This window comes from Ixodes scapularis, unplaced genomic scaffold (assembly GCF_016920785.2).
Source record: "Ixodes scapularis isolate PalLabHiFi unplaced genomic scaffold, ASM1692078v2 PGA_scaffold1__304_contigs__length_218370807, whole genome shotgun sequence".
Taxonomy (NCBI): domain Eukaryota; kingdom Metazoa; phylum Arthropoda; class Arachnida; order Ixodida; family Ixodidae; genus Ixodes; species Ixodes scapularis.
The window spans coordinates 157852762-157872206 of NW_024609846.1; the positions used below are offsets into that span (position 1 = coordinate 157852762).

General features: G+C 44.0%; 1 protein-coding gene across 1 annotated transcript in view; it reads right to left on the bottom strand.

Annotated features, from left to right (window-relative positions):
- Positions 1–19445, bottom strand: part of LOC115332893 (BCAS3 microtubule associated cell migration factor) — a 54542-nt gene that overhangs the window by 33659 nt on the left and 1438 nt on the right. The window contains exons 3-11 of the mRNA XM_040220591.3: positions 14539–14614; positions 11953–12035; positions 11586–11664; positions 11379–11442; positions 11187–11294; positions 10454–10530; positions 8156–8232; positions 7483–7566; positions 5778–6212 (exon numbers count right to left, since the gene is read on the bottom strand). Coding sequence (XP_040076525.2) covers positions 5778–6212; positions 7483–7566; positions 8156–8232; positions 10454–10530; positions 11187–11294; positions 11379–11442; positions 11586–11664; positions 11953–12035; positions 14539–14614 — 1083 coding nt within the window. The remainder of the gene's footprint in view (positions 1–5777; positions 6213–7482; positions 7567–8155; positions 8233–10453; positions 10531–11186; positions 11295–11378; positions 11443–11585; positions 11665–11952; positions 12036–14538; positions 14615–19445) is intronic.

Here is a 19445-nt window from a genome sequence, read left to right on the forward strand (position 1 = left end):
CATTCCACCACGCCGCGGTGCAACACCTCCTAGATAACAAAGCAGTACATAGAGCTGAATAAGATGGTATCATCAGAGAAGGCCAACGCTGGGCCCAGATTGGACGTAACGACTACGTCAATGTTCGGCTCAAAGTTTAAACTTGACTCGAAGCCAAGTGCTGACGCAGCGCTTGTTTCCAATTTGTGTCCAGCATTGGTCTTCTCTGATGAAGCAATCTCATTTAGCACAAGGCTTTGTTATCTAGGGGGTGTTGCACGGCGCCTCCTTCTCTCTGGCTCCGTGCCAGCTGTGCGCGTGACTTTGGTAGAAAATTAAAGGGCTCGTTTTGCCGAAAACCCGGTGGTGTCTTTCAGTTTGTCAGTTACAAGGAGAGAGGGGGAGAGGTTGACGCGTGCTGACGCCAGCGCTTCGGACCAATGGGAGCGTCGTACGTGTTACCAAATACCATGCAAGCCAATACTGGCAACTCCCGTGGAGCACGGGCAAAAAGTGACCGCAGCGCGCCTGGCAAGCTCGGAGTTTCCGCAAGCAGACGAATTCTCCACAATGCATTGGTTTTGGCTACCTCCCTGCAAGGTGACCAGTAAAAAAAAAAATTTTTCATGGGTATTCGCTGCTTTAAATGTTAAAAAGTAGGTGCCATCTCATGAGTGAAGGACATTTTCTTCGCGTGGGAAAGATGTTACAGCTTTCAGAGTGCAAATTCAGGGCTCTCCTCAAGAAAACACTGTCAGAACTTATGCAAGCCAGGCAAAACACAAATGTACCTTCGCCCTGTTTCTTGAAAAAGGGCAATATACAAAAATTTCAGAACATACATAGCTAAGTTTCAACTTTACTGTTCTTATCGATCAATTCATTTTGTTGTTGCAATTCCCATTTCTCATGAATGTATTGCTTAAAACCGTTTTGTTGAATAAGCAAGCTGGTTAATCCCGTTAATATTGTCTCCAGATGAAGAAGCAAAAGGCAATCTTGAACCATGTATGTTACTGCGATGTCAGTATGCTCTGGAAGAAGTCGATAGTGCACATGCAAATCTGACGCTAATACTGAAACTACTAAAAGCGGACTTACAAAAAAAGCAGACTTCTTGCGCGTGCAAAAGAAAAAAGAGGGGAGCGTCGTAGCGCAGATAAAGGTGATTTCAGTCACATTATACACAGTGCACAAATTGCGATTGTTAGCGGCGGGATGAATAAAGTCTTCTGCGATTTCTACAACAAAGGCCGGCACCCGTTGTACAATCCTGGAACTCCTTCCATTTTTCAGTCTACTTTCTTTTTATGTTTGAGGCGATACGACACTGCCACAATCTTTCTTTCTCCTGCTTTTATGTTGTTGTTTTTGCTTTCTTTTGTTTACTTGATGTTCAAACCATCACATATTTTGCTTTGACTTCTTTGGCTTAGTTTTTACTTTCTTTCCTTAGCTACTCCCGCTGGTTCATCTGCTATTTTATACCCGAACATCTGGAAGGCCGTCTGCAACTTTGTTGTTGGTATTGTTTTTTATACTGTCATCTGCAATAACCTCCTATTTTCACGTTAATTGAGTTTCTAATGTTTTTGATTTTTATTAAATATATTAAAAAGTGTAAGCTCGTTATACATTTCTATTCGGATTTTTATTTGTGTACACGGGTATATCTGCTATGGGTCATCGTTTGTTTACCAATCGGCCGCCTCTGGGCATATACCAGAGCATACTTGGAGATGGCAGGCATGCCATGTGCTGCCTACCACTGTAAAAACAAGTTTTCGCAATGTGGTGAAAAATCCTTTTTCCACTTCCCGAAGACCGAACAAACGTGAGTAATTAAGTTGCTTTAAATTAAACTGGAAGAGCTATCTAAGTCTGGCTTCAAAATTGACACTGATGCCTCAGCAGACGATTATGACAACTCCACGGATATGGCGGAAAACTTCACGGACGACAGACCAGATGCACACTGAACACTCAGTCCTATGTAGCCGGGTGGGCAGTCAGTCAAAACTGTCATCATGCTTGCTAAGTCCAACTGCAATCAGAAACATGGGACACCTCGAAAGACATTCCGTTGAAAAACAAGGAACACTCGCATGCGAAAATGACACCATCTCACGACTTAGCTCGTCACCTAGCCGATAACATCAGCCGTGCCTTCGACACACAATTTATCGATATATTGCACCAAACAGGGGTTCAGCTGAAGGCATACTTTGAGGCCGCTGATCGCCACTCGAAACAAAGGAACGGTGTGCAAGGATTGCCTGGACCCGTACGTCAACAAGTAATTGAATATGCTTTTGAACTGCTTCGTCAAGCGAGCAAACAAACAACTTGCCAAAGTCACTGGGAAAAGAAATGCGAAAGCAAAAAGGGTCACACACTGCTAGCACATAGCAGATTGCAACATGTGACTTACCGGGCAGTGTGAGCTGGGCTACGTTATTCCTTTTCTGTTTTGTTTTTAGTTCCTGCCAATGCCACGAAAGCAAATAAACAAACATGTAACGTGCGGCTAAAAAGAAAAGAAAAAAACAGAAGCCTTTTTTTTTAATAGTTTTGTTGTGTTGCTTTTGCTTTGATTGCTGTGGACTCAACACCGACGGCGACCACCACCGCCTCATTTTCAATGCTCCTACCGACTCCCCGTGCAATGGTCGTCATTGAAGGATGTCTTTGCTCGGTGATTTATATCTTTGTATTGTCTGCTAATTTCTTTGTTTCATTTGTCGTTGTCCACGACTGTTCCCCATTTCTTTTTATTTTCATCCGGTAACCTCTTACGACATAGTTCGAGTAGCCCTTTTTCCCCTACCCAGACGCGCTTCAAACGTGTGTGATCCCCTAAGTGATGTTTGAGACTGCTAAATAAACTGCACTACCTTTGTTTATGTGCGCAATGTTATTTGATTGTCGTTGCAGTTGCGATCAGTGGATTCCGCTTTGCAAGCGGACTGACCACAATGAACTGCTCCAGCTGTTGGGGTGACAAAACGGGGCTCGCAAAGCTCGAGGACGTCGCGGAGCCTATACTTTTCCATTGCGACGACTGCTTCCGTAGACTCCGAGTCCGCTAGAGGCGCCACTGTCACGTTCGCCGCCGCTCCTATGTGTTTTCGGAGGAGTTTCTAGTAGGGGTATGCAAATACCGAATAGTTGTTTTTGAATCGAATTAAGAAAAAAAAAAAAAACAAATATTGAATTGAATATCGAATAGTGATTTTATTTCTAGGAATATTTCAAAGTGTGCTGCGAATGAGATTATTATATGTGCAGAGTATATGCCTGGTGCAGAATATACATCTCGAATAAAACAAAAGCTCAAATGTATAAAAGTTCTGGTGAAAAAAAAAAAAGAGCAACTGCTGATGGACGTTGGGCACTAAAGATCCAATTTTATGGCGGAAACATAATCTATCTACCCTAAACGTCACAAAAAACCCAGTTACAGCCACGGTTGCCTTTTTTTCTCGTTAAAAGCACAACCTAACACCGCAACGTTTCTTTTTTTTTTTTTTTTATATTTGTATATCTCGGAAAAGGGGCATTTTGCAATATTTGGTCTCAACTTTAACAAAGAAAAAGGGCAACCGGGATTTTGTCTCACATAAATAAACAGATAGGTGTTAAATCTGATTAAACTGGCCAAAACAATATAATCTGAAGTAAGAAAAAAAAACATGTGGTTAGGTGGCGCAAGTCACAGTCCAACTGCCACTATGCATCCATTCCTCCGTCCATCTATCCTGTTTTAGAGAGCCTAGATTTAAAAGGGGGCGCAAGCAAAACTGAAACCACGGAGACGGCTCTAGCGCAGATTAGTCGTAAGTGCGCATGTGTTGTGTTGTTGCGTGGAAAGAAGGCGACCAAACAAAAGAGCGACGACGCCTGCCCTGTTTGCCCGATCCCGAATGACGCTTTCATCTTTTCGTTGCCTTCTCATAGTTTGTCTTTCAAACGCGGCTATCGAACGGTTGGAAACCCTCTCTAGGCACACTATTTTTCCGTTCTGTTTCGTTCCGAATCAGAATTTGCGGATTGCAGTTCCCAAAGAACGACGATGATAACTTGACTGGTTTCATCGGCGTGGTTAACGTGGTTTTCTTTCTGTGATCGTGCAGTCACCGATTTCTATGAGTGCGGCAAGTGTGTTCTACATCGGCGCTTCAATTTGAAACGAGGGGCTTTACTCGTGCAAAAAATTAGGCATGGCGCGGAATTCCAGCCTTCCAACAATTCCTCTCTGGAAGCAGCACAAACGGGATGTTTCGGTTGTGATTCGAGGTTAGATTGCGTCACGATCATGACTAAATCTGCGTGCTATAAAGTTTTTGGAGTACGTTACTCTTTTTTCTAACCTGGGCGTTAGATTTTTGTGGAATGATAGGGCCAAGAGGTGTTTCTCGCATGGTCTGTCTAACATCACAGTGCTAACATCGGGAGAAAAGACTGCTCTTTTGTCAGCTCCGCGCCGACAGCAAATATTCGAGTGACCGAATACTAGGAATTCGATTCGCGAATCGAATTATTCTGAAACTTTCTATTCGATTCGTATTCATATATTTGAGTATTCGCACACCCCTAGTTTCTAGTATTGGCGAAGCTGAACGGTATTTGGTGTCACCCTCTCTTCCTCCTCAACCATCTCTCCCTGTGGCTGGCAAACAAAAAACACCACCGGGTTTTCGTCAAAACGAGCGTTCTAATGCTAACGCATTAAAAGAAAATCTATGGCAAACGAAAAACACTACCAGGTTTTCGTCAAAACGAGCGTTCTAATGCTAACGCATTAAAAGAAAATCTAAACTAAACAACGAACAAAACCCAGTTAAAAACAGGGCGGGAACAAGATGCAAAGCGAGACTGCTACTATAAAAAGATGCGCTCGCACGATATGGAGGTACCATACAAAAAACGTGCCAAATTTCTCAGTGTTACGTAATGTATGCACTTATGTTTGTTACATGCAGGCAAGACGGAGGGATATCCAGCTCGCCTTCGCTGTAGACTCAAAATTTTATGTGAGACGCGTGCCGAAGCAACGTGCGAGAGCTCAGAACATCGCCACCGGGCGTGTCACGTCCGAAAAGACCAACTGTCGAGCCAGTCAAACACACATGCTGAATAAGACATTTCCACGACCAACTAGGATCGAACTTTCTTAGACATGCAACACACAACTCCGTTAACGCATCAACACAACATCGACAACACCGTCACAAAACTAAACAGGGCGAAACCACAAAACCGCTACCACCGCGATGGCTGCATCGACGGGAGACGTCAAAATAACAAAGCCACTATTTCGACTTACGGAAGTGACGTCGCAGACGTCAAAATAATTTTGGACATTTTCTGACGGCGGACGTCGAAATAGTTGCTGCCTTACCAAAGCAGTCTCTGGGAACCTAGGGCAACTATAGTTATTGACCATTACCATTAAGCACCGTCTCAACAGATAACTCTCAGTCGAGCAGCAGTGCCTCTGCATTGATAAATAGAAATTCCACGACAACCAACGTTTCAGCATCGCGATTATCTTCGACGACCGGGAGACCGGCCCTTGAAAGTAGACGACACCTTCCAACTCCTGCAACGTGTATCCAACTGGTCCATTTAGTTTCCTTGTCCACCCACGCGTCAAAAGTAATCCCGAAGTGGCAACAAATGAAGTGACGAAAGCTGGAGTGTCACGCTGTCAAGTGTGGTTCGGAAGGAATTATAACCTCCTCTCGCCAGAATCACAAGGTAGGTAGCGCCAGCGAGTAAAAACCTCAGGCCCTCACCTTGGCGGTGGTGTCTCCTCGATGCAACGTGTATAGGTGGTGCACGCTTCCAAACGCGGGGCCCCCTGGGTGCGGCAGCAGGTGGAACAGGTGGAAGTTGTGCCCAGGACAGTCGGCGGTGAACAGCAGGGTGCCACTAGGGTCGAATTTGAGTGCCGCCACCGGCTCCCCCTGGTGGGCTTGGAAGTGTGCAAGGAGGCCCTCCGCGTCCGTGTCCTCGTCCGAGCTGAACTGGCTCCCCGAGACCCCCAGCACGTCCACCACGGACACGACGCCGGGGAATTTGCCGTTGCTGGCGCCTCCGCCGACACTGCCGCAGCCGCTGCCGAGGCTCGAGCGCTGGCCGTCCTTCTTGGTGGCTACGGAAGGGACCTTGTGGCCGGTCAGGCTCGAGGCCACCGTCTCGCCGAACAGGGACAGCCCCTTCGAGAGGGTCTGACGGGAGGAAACCCAAATGGTTTGCGAGTCTGCCCAAGTTGCGAGAACTAGAATGCGGCAATCAAGGTACGATTAAGGGCTGTCCACACAGGATATGATTTGTACTGCGCACAAATATTGTATCTGATATGGAGAGCGCGGATGATTTTGGCGAGGACGCGTACCACGCTACCAGGCACAATAGAGCCCGACTTTCCACCTTATTTTTCTTCCCCTTTCTTGTTTTTGGGAGGTTACGAAACTAACAGCAGTCCTCGACTGACAGAAGGGGCTGCATTCCAAGACCAACGACATAAGCTTCTTCCTAGAATGCAAGCGGAGAGTCGCTTTCCCCTTGACGAAAATCGGTCCAAAGCAGACCCGAAGCGAAGAAAAAACAAAAAAACTTACTCACTTCCGTATGGCAAATGTCGTGCACGACATAATCGCATCAAGTGTGGACAGACCTTTAGAAGAGCGCTCGAAATTCAACACTTGTGCGATATTTGGCGGCTGAAGGCTAGTTCACAAATGCGTTTTGTTAGCGGGACCGAGTGCGTTCTGCCCGCTCAAGACCGCTTACGACAAGAGAATGCGTTGGTAACCTCTATAATGTAGCCCTGGAACTCGTACTGCAGAGCCTTATACGTAGACAGTAAGAGCTCCAGGCCGAGCGGGCACAACACACTCAACCACTCTCAAACGCAAATGTAATGATCAGCCTCACGTGTAGTGGTTGAGAGATCATCTATTCTTTTCCTCAAACGAAAGAGAAGAGGGCGAGGGAAAAGTGTCTCGGCAGCCACGAGGACTTACAAGAAGGAATGCTCGGATCGTCTGCAGAGAGATGAGGCACCCATCTTCTAAAGTAGGACTGGTGGCTGTATAGTATACTTCGTTAATGCTCCGGAATGTTTGCCGTCGCCATGGGGAAAGTAACTTTCATAGTACATCACCTCTATCAGTCGTTAGGGCATACTTACCTTATAATTTAAGGTCCTAGCACTCGCGTGAGGTTGCCATATATACTGGCATAACAACTTTATTCTAAAACAATGGATAAGGAAATATATGACACACTTGCTTCTCTAGCAAGGATGTTTCTTTAGATACCTATTAATTCTTTGCAGTGAGCTAAAGAGAAATGATCCAACCCAAGTGGTATCCTCAGTTTTGATACTTCAAACTAACGATAGTTAAACAAAAATAAAGATGCATCTAGCGAACCAATAATCGTACGTGGCAGGGTCTCTCACCAAGGATGTGCGAGGTTCGGATAAGGACTTACTTTGGCTGCGTGAATGACCGTGGCGGTGTACGACTGCGCACCTTCTCCGGTGACACCACCCCGTGTCTGATGCACCGGATAGAGCTAGAAAGATTGTTTTTTCGAGTCAGGTCATGTGCCAACCAGCTTCTCTGCTTCGTTGGAACATTTTCTGTTTTCACCAAATCTGACCTGTATATTAGCCACATCTAGCAAGCAACAAAAAATAGACAATGCTGTCCTTGGGTGAATAGTGCAGCTGCAATCATTAAATACTCATATCTATAACAAGTCAGTACTTTGCTCAATGAAATCCACCAGATGCCTTGTAGCGTGACAGCACAAACGAGATTAATGGTAATACCATTTTTCTTGGGCAACTGAAAAGGCTCGATTGAAAACTACTATATGCAGTGTAATAAAATGTGTTTATGAATGTCTGTGTGAATTATTAGAGGTGGGAAAATTTGGTGCTCAGCACTTGGACATGTTTTGTAAAATGAAAAAAGGCACAAATCTCATGTTTGCATTAACTGCGTCGAATAATGTACCTCCAAAGTACCACATTAAGTTGTGACATATTGTGACTAAAATGTGATGGATCCATGATTCTAGTCAAATAGACATGGTATGGCAAAAGTTACATACTTCGCTCAATGCTGCTTTAGACATTGGCTTGGTTTTCAGCCCTTACCGTTTTGTCAGCAAATGCCAGCCACCGACTGTGTAGTGCAATTGGGTTATTGTTTGGTCCTGGGCAAGGGTAGCACCCTGAGAAATTGTGGAGATACCAGAGAGTTAGCACCATTTAAAAATATGAAATAGATGCAAAACATATATTTTATTGCATCAAATGTCATGTAAGTACAAATGTAAATCTAGGGGTGAAAGGTCTGTTATTGGTGACTATCAAGCTGAACCTACGATATTAAAAACACTGTTTTAGGAAAACTCACGAGAAAAGATTTAGTCACATCAAATTATTTCCTACAAAACATAAGTACCATATTGATTTCTAAATTTTTTTCCTTAACTGAAAATATCAGTGAACAATTTTCAAAAAGTGTAAGTGACTAAAAACTGAAATAGAAAACAGCAGGAGTTGCACATTTACGGAATGTCCACTACAGTATAGACCACTTACAACGTAACCGCTTATAGTGCAGGACCGGGTATAACGCGGCTTTTTTAAACCACCGGTTCGCCTCCCATAGAAGTCCATGTAATTAAATACCGTTTAAAATGCAGGCGTGCAAAGGGAAATACCGGTTATAATGCGGTTTCTGGAACAGCCCGCCGACTGCGCCAACCGACTGGCGCAGCGAGCACGCTTCCCTGTGCGACACTAGATAACGGCGCTAGCCGCAAGCGGCACTCGCGGGGCAAGGAGGTTGCTCGAAGAAGCGAAGAGAGAGGCTTCAGTTGCCATAGCGACGGAGGGACGCACGCACGTGTCGTTCACGTGCATGTATCCCTTTGCTGCGTTCGAAACGTTGGAAACAACCGCAATGACAGACCAATCGCAGGTGGAGGAGAAGTTTTCACGCGCGTTGCATGCCGGTCGTGGGCCAGCTTCTTCTATCCGCAAACATGGCGTCGGTGGTTATTGTCGACGTAGACGGCGTGGTGGAAGCTCATCGTTCCGCGTAAAAGCGCTATCCTTGACTGTGAATTTTCGTTGTGTGTCGCTATGATAACCCAACACGTACTAAAAGGGAAGATCCACCTACTCGTGCGCAATGTCGTGGTGGCACTCTCAAGACAGCAGAAACGCCCGTGTCGCCGTGTTTGTTTACTTCGACTACAGTGGTGCTTTCTAAGCATTTATGTTTTCGAACATCGCCCGGATTTCTTATTTGGAGCATTTCACGCCTGTGCTCAAGTTGAAGGTATTACTGGCGAATTTTCACGCGTTTTCATCACCGGAGAAAAGTAATTAGGGTTAGCAATCCTGAACACACGCAACGTCCATCCGCAACCCGCGGCGCCGTTAAAAGGCTGCGCCGGGCAAAAGTCACTCATTTCTTTCAAAATGTGTGGCACACTTGAGACTTTCCTCAAACTAAGCTTTATTTTTCATCTAATATAAAATAAATTGTTTTACAAAGGTAAGTTTTCTCATGGCATGTATCTTGGAATGAAAAATTGATGTTTTGGTTATGAGCAAAGCTATACGCACTCCGGAGTGCACTTCAGACGAAATGGCCATACGCACTCCGCTAAACTCGTTTAAAACGAATGGTTACGAGTTTTCTAAACGATGGCATAGCATAGAGGTTAAGGTGACCGCTTTCGAGGCAAGTGGACGCGGGTTCAATCCCCAGTGGACCTACTTTTTTTTTTTTTCCTCAAACATTTTGTTTTGTCGGGGCATTTGGCGATATTTACGACATTTCTTTTTTGCGATGAACACTAAAAAACCGAATTTTGTCGACGAATCTTTTCCGGAGGTGCGATTGGGGACAGCGGGGCTTGGGTTGCCGGCTGGACGCCGTGAAGTGGTGTGTACTGGTTACGTTTTGTAATTAGCAGCCGATACTGTCGCCGCGAAGCGGTGTGAACGCAGGCGGGGGACTGTGTTAACGAGCTCCCCAGTGATACACGCGCTGTTCGAAAAGAGTGGCCCGAGTGGCATGAGCTCTCTGCGGAGTGCGTATAGCCATTTCATCCGAAGTGCACTCCGGAGTGTGTATAGCTTTACTCTTTGGTTATAGCGCGGTACCGCTTGTAGTGCTGATTTTCGCGACTCCCGCGACATACATTATATGCGGTCTACACTGTATAATGCAATTAATTTGCAATGTAAGGGTAAAGCTTCGTCCAGCATTACTTTTAGGATTGATCACTTTCTTTACATTTTCATGTAAATTTTATCTTTACAATTATGACAATTAAAAGAAATTATGTCTAATAGAAGGTCCCAGCTATTACATCCAACGTCCGATAGAATTAGGTTAACTGAGCATCAAAGGATCGGCTGGAAACAACATACCTGAAATGCAAAAGCGTTCCTTAAATGTGTGAGCGTCGTAAACAAAAATTTTTTCTTGGAAGCTGATGACCATAACCCTAGAACAAAGAAACAAGTACATAAAAAATTGATGAGAACATATGAAATTGAGAGAATAAACAGAATCAAAAGAAGGAGGAGGGCTAAAGGCTCACAACATATGTACGAAGTAGAATCCCAAAGTTCTGGGACTGGGTCTACAAGTATGGGGTGGTAAAACTGAAACATATCCTTGTTTAAGATAAGCCCTTCCTTGCAACAATAAAGTTCTGCGAGCAAGTGTAGAGCTTGACAGAGCACTTCTAGAACTCGTAATACTTCACGACATCCTTCCATTCAACCATCGATGCATTTTTCACTTCTGCACTCGAAGAAAAACAACCCTGAAATTAACATGCTGGCTCGGAAAAAAAAGTCATTGCAGCGGGCAAGGTCAGGTGATTAGGTGGGTGTGGAAGGACAAAGTTTGTTTTCTGGCTAGAAGTATGAAACTAGGAGCGATCTGCAGAGAAACTGTCACTGATCACCCGAAGAATCACCACGGTCTTGCTGTACCTGAACTTTCCCATATCGACCCAGCCCTGGAGGTTTTCTATCCCATATTGTATTTGCACAACATTTCCTAGGACAGTAAGCATGATGTACGCAGAAAGCAAGTATTAGCAGGCGATATATGGCTCATTTACTACCAGTCCTTCAGAAACACATGTCTCACCTCTTATTAGAGTGAATTTCACGAACGGGCTCTTTGAACCTGATGTTATGCGCTTGGTCCATTGTTTTCAAGGAAACGATGCTCACAGAGCAAAATTGTTGTCCAGGACTGAAAGAGAAAAATTGTACTGACCAGACTGATACATAAGCAGTAGTCAAAACCAGAAAAAACAATAAGGGAACAAGTACACACTTTGAGCTGTCACACAACGCAACCAGGGGTCGTTTGGACGCAAACATGTCATTGCCTGAACTACCTGAAGAAGACGCAAAGAAGAAGAGTGCCTTTGTTAACAGCAAGCTTAACGAAGCCTAATATGTGTGACAAATAAATGCAGAATGTGCATGCAAGACACAAACTTAGGTCAGCTAAATCTTAATCAAACTTGGCTATACTTACTATCTGGTGTTGGTAGAATGTTCAAGACCCTTACAGGACCTTGCCTCCAAGACAGAACCTCTTGTGCTTCACCATTTGTCTGAAAGTAGCACTGACATCTCAAAGCACACAGCTTTCTCTCCTCTAATCGTCCAGTACTGCAAACAACTTAATTGTTGAGAGGGCCTAATTTTTGTGAATATCGCGGAGCATTGTGAAAAATTGATTGTACCAACAGCTCAAATTTACAGTAAAAAAATACACAGCATACCACTCTCAAGAGCGAAGTGTTGTGCCTGTGAAATATTCGCGATACCCACACTTTGCAAATTTTATGAACATGAAATTGTTTACAGTATGAGCAGTGATGCTTCTTGCTTGTACTTACCGAGATGCACCATATTTGAACTCCGTTCATGTATCCGACCACAATGAGAAGTGGAGAGGCATTTCTATTCTTTTCCGTGCCGCCTACAAGTCGGGGAACAAAACATATTGTTAGAAAATAGCATATCCAGATATGGGAAAGCTTGCACACTGACCATTTTTCAAGCCATATCCTTTCTTTTACTATGATGCTGTATAATTCTGCCTCTGGTTTGATAAAGTTATTTCCAGAGTTTCAATGGCAAGAAAAAATGCATACCCATACCTGTATTCCAATACTCTTGTAATTCGTTATGAAATTCTACTAAGAATTTATGAGACCAAATAACTTTAAAGAGCACCTCTGCTCCATTTTTGTTTTTGAAAAAAACAATGCAGCCCTCTTCAGTATTACCTAGGAAGACCACACATCAAATATTACGACCAAGTTCTGTGAAATGTTTCTTAAATGGTTCGGCAAACTTCACAACTCGCCAAGTTGCCGAAATAGGCTGACTCGAGCGGACGAATTGAGGTGCAACCAACAGCGCAGTCAAGGCTACGGTGTGGGTGTAGCCAACACTGAGCTAAACGTCATTACCATTGCCCCTTTTTGATTGTTTTTACTTGTCCGAACAAGCGTAATGGGGTAACGTCAGCAATGTTTCCTCTCGGCGCTCAGCAATGTCCACGTGACTGGCCTAACACGCCTGCGCAGCGCGCTTCTTGGGAGCCATTTGTCGTGGTCCCGCCGTTACCGCCGTCCCCCGTGTCACAATTGCCGTCGTTGTCTCACTGTTTGTGATTATTGTCGCTCGGAGTTTCGTTCACACTAGGGACACTACGTGCGCAAACTTATGCCGCAGTTGTGCAGATGTCGTCGATGTCGTAGACACCAAAATGTCGTGAAGCGTGCAGTGCAGACGACGCTTGCGTCTGGCACACGCCCACCCCAATCCCGCCCGTCGTTTCGTAGAGGATCACGCGACATCTTGTAGCGCGTGATAGCCCTGTTTTTGGAGGGCCGAGGCCAATGTTGCCAGATAGAGCCAAAGTTTCGGTTTCAATTTCTGCACGTCTGTAAAGTTAGATTTATCAATATATATCCCAATTTTCGTGCAGCAAACGACGTAGTGTCTTTTATTGGTGCTATTTAATGTGGCAGCACTTATAATCCTGAAATCTTCAGAATTAAGCGGAGTTGACCTTTAATGAGGAGGGATGAGGGTTCTAAAGCTTCCGTCTTCTGAATATTTATACCGACACACTAATACAAACTCTGTCAATATAAACCTTTCTGATTTTTACGTTTCGTGCTTCAGAATTGAGAGCTCTTGGGAATTAAAAAGTTTTCTTTACTGCACTGTGGCTCAAAATAATATGGATGATTAAATCTGCCAAAAACATCAAAACAACAACAAATTAAAACAAGAGTAAAACATATAAAATAGCGCAACAGAAACAAGGACAAGAAGTAAACAGGACTTCTTGTCCTTGTTTCTGTTGCGCTATTTTATATGTTTTACTAAGATGAACCAACTAGCCCAACAACGTACCTTACCTTATTAAAACAAGAGACCACCGTGTCTTTTTCAAGCATCAGTACAACCTCTTAATATAGACCAAGAGATGCAAGGTTTAACATTGTAGGACAGAATATAGTTCCAAAAGCCCTTCTATATTAACTAGTGATATTTAAAAAGCTTAAATGGGGGGTGCAACTATTTCCAGACTTCGGTCAAAGATTTCTGGAAGTTGCCCTCTGACACTTCTGAAGTAAAGAACAGAAAACCGATTTTGCCTGCGTGTCCTAGTTGCTGCATAAAAAAAAAGATAAAGATTGGCATTTCGGGCACCCCTCAACTTACTCCCCGCCTTCAGGGTCACACCTGGTTCCCCTCCTAGTGACGTCATTCAGAGTGTTGTATAGCTTCCCGTGTGCTATCTCGGAGGACGCTTCCTCTCCCTCGCTCCGCCAACATTAGCGAGCGTTATACTGCAGCTTAGAGCCGAGCAAGGTCACGTAATCTTTTCACCGTAGTTCCTTCGGCTGCCACTCGGGGCTGCAGGTGGGGGAAAGAGATTGACTTTTGCTTTGCGATTATGCAGCGGAATCGCAACATTTTTAATGAAAGAGGTGTTTTCTCTATTCTCCGGGACACGATAAACAACATAAAAATGACGAGATGCAAATTCTTTTAATCGTAAAATCGTTGCACCGCCCCTTTAAGAAGGTTTATCCTCCAATTTAAGAACTTTTATTTGATTTTGTAAAGATTTGTATTTAGTTACGAGCATATGAACCGGCATAATGCTGGCTGTTTGTAATCAATATATGCCAAAAACAATTGCCAACACAATGCATCTGAAGAATATTTCTTTGCATGAAAATGTTGAAACTGTAACAACCTGATGAGCACCAAAGCAGAGAAGGACAAAACTGTGCAGTATTTTTCTTTTTTTTTTTCAGTAGTCGATTAGCAAAAATTACAACTACAGATAAAATACATCAGTGTTCTACAAAAAAAATAACGAGAAGAAAAATGAAGCTTCACTGTAGTACACTGAATGGGTTTGAATAAGGAGGCAAAAGCCCTACTGAACCTACCGTAAGCTTCTGTGCAAGCAAACTGCAACCACTGCACTGCCTCCTTCTCATCCGATTTTTGCACTTGTGTATAAGCCTGAAAAGTTTCAGCATTCAGATTATGGACCCCCCCCTTCACTTTGATAAACATTGTGGCGACCCTCCACTCACTCTGGTAAACATTGTGGCGATTGTAATTTTCCTTAGAATGCCAAATTTGAGGAAAAACATGACAGCTATGGTTTAGCTTTCCTGAACAGTTGATATGTCAAAATATAATGAAATCGTGCAAGAAAAAATTAAAGACACAACAAAACTTGTTTATTATTTTTTTTTTAAACTTTTATGAGAGAGAATGAGGAGAATCATAAAATTTCCGAACACTTTTTATATTTTTTTTATGGTAAATTAAATATTACTATACAGAAATGAGTGATAAGGCACAGGCGAGCTGGTTTACATTTATGATTTCAGACAACCCTGAGACAGAGGAAACAAGAAGGACAAACACAACGAAGTCTCAAAGACTTTGTTGTGTTTGCCATTCTTGTTTCTTTTGTCCCAAGGTTGTCTTAAATCATGATTACTATATAGCTTCACAAAAACTAAAAATTCTCACCGTACACGGGCAAAAGAATGATTGCAACACTCCTTCTGAAGTCTTTGCTAGCAGATGACGTCTTTACAACACATTGGTTTTGCCCGTCTCTATACAAGGTGACTAATGGAAAACCACCTGTCACGACTATTTTCCGCCTATAAACTTGAAATATTTACAATTCCCTGAGGGAAGGATGTGTTCTTTCTGTGAAAAATGTAGTACAGCCTTTTAAGTGCAATTTTGCTTCTCCCCCCCACACGAAAGCGCTCTGATGTCACAGTTTACAAAAAGCAGGAAAAGCATTCATGTATTTTTGTGCTGTTTGTTTTTTAATAGGTAGTATGTATCTACAAATCTCAAAACTTAGCTTGGACTCAACTCTAGTGTTTTAGTCAATCAGTCCATCTTACTTCTGCTCTTAGGATTACTGTTTTTCATGAATGGTTTTCTCAGAACTGGCTTGTCGAGTAGGTGAGCTGGCTACTCCTGCCAACAGTGTTGTAAATTAAAGAAATTAAAGGCAGCAGAAAAGGTATTTACATTATCGTAGTATGTTATCGGGGATTGTGCATATAAAATCTTGAAGCCATTACCGAAAATGTACCATATGGATTCGCTTAAATGCCAGAAAGAAAAGTTGCCAGTTCTCAGGAACATGCAATAAGGGAGTGCAATGCATGAATAAAGATGGGTCTCAGTGGCATTGAATACAAAGCATAAATTCCAATCAATATTAGTATAGTCAGTGAAAGGTTAAGAACCCAGTAAAATGCTCTGTCTCCAACATGCGCTCGCTGCCTTTCACCTAGCTTTGGCTGTGCGTGCGACAAAGTATTATCGAAGGCAAAAAGTTCACGCCCCGACCAAGCATTTACTGGGCTCTTAACCTGCCACTGACTATAGCATGGCTAATTTCATTTCTATTTCTTTTTATAAGACAAATGCATGTACATGACGGACAGTCACGATAAATGATTCAGTCTTTCTAATTCAACGTTCCATGTTGTTTTAGAACGGATGCCATGCACCTGCCTCCATTCCTCCGCCTGCATTTCAGTTTATTTTCCTCTTTCCTGCGTTAACACGAGGGTAGTTATCGCAATGTTTCAGTCTTTTGGTGATATCTACTCTTTTTGTTTCATTTTGGAGCTTATACTTCGTTTCTCCAAACCTTGACAAACAATGAAAGCTAAGGCCCCAGCGAGTCAATCAGAGTGTTGGAAGGAGGCACTTGACAATGTATTGTTTTAGTAATCATCTCTTACGGAGAGGTGTCACGCGCTTTGCTTTATCGCTCCGATTATTGACTCAAGGGGCCGTAGGTCCGAAGCATTTGCACTCTGCCAAGTTATGCTGAAACAAAGCGCACCCCTGGTTCGTTTATGCTATGCCTAAGCACTTGATGTTATTTGTATGAATATTGCAACATTTCTGCTGTTTGCAAACATGTTTTGGTGTGGGCCTAAAATCTTTTTTCTGCTTTCAGCTGCTGCTTTAAAATAACAGCTGCAATATTTGTGACTTAGTTCGACGTGAGCACGTTGGTGAAGTTAAATAAAAACAGAAAGAATAAACATAAAATGTTTGCATAATCCTTTTTTTCATTGCAAAGCCTTGTTGTGGCTGTGTGTATAATTGTGTGTTTGTGGACATGTCTGCTACTGGTCGGATTCTGCTAGCCTATGATGATATCCACTGGAGAAACTGGCACGCTTGCTGCTCCAACAATATGAATTTGTAGTTTGTGCATCTTTTTGTGATCACCCATTCAAATAAAAAATCTTGACAAGAGTACAGTATTGTGCCCAGCACATCATGATTGAGATTTTAACACAGTCTGAATAGCTAAAAGCTTTCTTTCCCATAATAAAAACAAAACAGTGCAAAGACAAGGATGAAGTAGAAGAAACCACACGACGCAGCGCTGTCCTGTGGTTTCTTCTACTTCGTCCTTGTTTCAGCGCTGTGTCCTGTAGTTTCTTCTACTTCACCCTTGTCTTTGCGCAGTTTTGTTTTTATCATGTCTACCTAGCAACTAGCCCAAACTTCTACGTTAATCAACTATCCTTCTTTTTCTTCTCAGAGGCTGACCAAACATGCATAATCTCTTCAACGACGTTGAACCTGCGTAATGAATGGATGAATGTCTCTTTTTATGCCATTTATAACGGCACGTCTACCAAATTGCGTACCTTAAATTCCCCGACTTTTTAATGTGTTCCTCGACTATTTTGAATAAATTCCCCAATCATTGCAAAAGCAGAAAATGCAGAGGATGGGGTTGCAGTGGCTTTTTGGGCTGTTCCTCATTAAACTGGTAAGTCGAGCAGCAGCTTACGCTGCATAGTGATGCCTTGAGCGACTGTCACTCAGAACAAAGGCCATACATGCCACCGCACGCCACGCCACGCCCTCCTGTTTTGTTAGGGGTCACTGCGCCACCGACACTGGTCATTTTCCCTGACTTAACCAATTCTATGGAAGTTACCCCGACTTTTCCAGATGATTCGAAATTCCCGACAATTCCAGGGTCTCCAGGTTGCTAGATGCTCCGTATAATTTGGTCGTCATTGCAGTTTCGACCAGTAAATTCCGCAGTGCAAATGCATAGATCTCAACGAATTGTTTCAGCTCCTGGGATAACGAAACGGGGCTCAAAAGGCTAGACAGCGTCACGGAGCCTACACTTCTCCATTGCGTCCTCTACTTCCGTAGACTTGAGTCCGCTAGAGGTGCCACCGTCTTTGTCCAGTGCCACGCCCAACATGTCTCGGAGAAGTTTCCAGTATTAGTGAAGCCACATACTGAAGTCGGCGCACTCGAGTCCACACTGTCAACAATACGAACTTCATGTCTTACGAGTCGATTGCAGTCAGTACCATCGCGAGCATCCCGACGGGATGCACGGGACCGCGTGGCAAGTAACGTCAAATCCTACTTGTGGCGACACGTGGTGGCAGCTTTTGGAAACAAAGTGGAAAGAGCCACCCTGTACTGTCTGCTGCCGGCACCTCCCACCACGGTCAATGCGACTCTGAGTGGTGTGTTTACCCGCGTCCAAAAAAAGTGGTCCCCGTTTCTGCTCGACGACGTCACAGAAGTGTTGCGCCGTCGTCGGCCGCGATCCGGGCAAAGTCATAACAGCGGTGGTGGGTGTGGCAGACGCCTCTTCCGCTGCGAAAGAGGCGTCTGCTCTACAGCTCGATGGTCCACGGAAGCTTCGGCAGCCGGGACGCCGCGACGGCACTCACATTTGCTCTTTCTTTTCGCCGGCATTTCTACGACCAATTGCCGGGATCACGGCGTGCGACCACGTGACACCCCGGCTTTTGCGATGTTATTTGCTGCCACTTCGAGACCGCTTTCAAAGCGTAGGCGGAATGGGACGCCAAACAGACCGGTCAGAGATGCGCACTGAGCACTGCACCGACAGCTTGCTTCTCATGCAGCATTTGATAACGACGCTGTGGCACACGTGGCCTGGCAGAATTTGAAAAGCAACAAAAAAAGCAAATGTGCCCGACTCTTGGCAATAACTGCCTTGTCCGACGAATGCGTGCAGAAAATACAAAATAATTAAAATTGGCAGCAACCTTCACGTTCAAAGTCCTAGAATACATGAAATGCATTATAGGGAATCGGTGAGGAGGAGGAGAGAATTGGTGTATACGTGACATATATTCTCCTGCTAAATTTTGCGGGGAAACTGAATGGCTGTATAGGTCATGCAACGTCAGGTCATGCGATGATTTCCCCCGCTAAATTTAGCGGGGAAACTGGATTACCGTCTAGGTCACAAGACACAAATTTTCACGCTAAATTTAGCGGGTAACAGAATCGGTGTACAGGTCATGCGATGCCAATCTCCCACTAAATCTAGAGGGGGAAGTGAATTGATGTTTTGGCCACAATATAAGAATTTTTCCGCTAAACTTAGCGGGAAACTAAGTTGACGTTAGGTCACATGCCGCCAATTTAATTAAGGTGTATAGGTCATGTGACGCCACTTTTCCAGCTAAATTTAGCGGAAAATGCATGGACGGACAGACGGACAAAATACTGAGATTGGGGGTAGCGTTCAAAAGCATTTCATGCTTTAAGGGATGAAACAAAAACGAATAGCTATTGCTGTCAACAAGCACATTCTGAGTCACGGTAGTATCAAGCTGTTATTGTCGTCACTAGTTGGCGAATCTCTCGTGTGAGAAGCAAGCTGCTAGTGGGGGAGGAGGGAGAAGAGGGTGCCTGCAGCTGATAGAACTGCGCCACTCTCTCCACCTCGTTTTCAAAAGCCGCCACTGTGTGTCGCAACAAGTAGGGTTTGAAG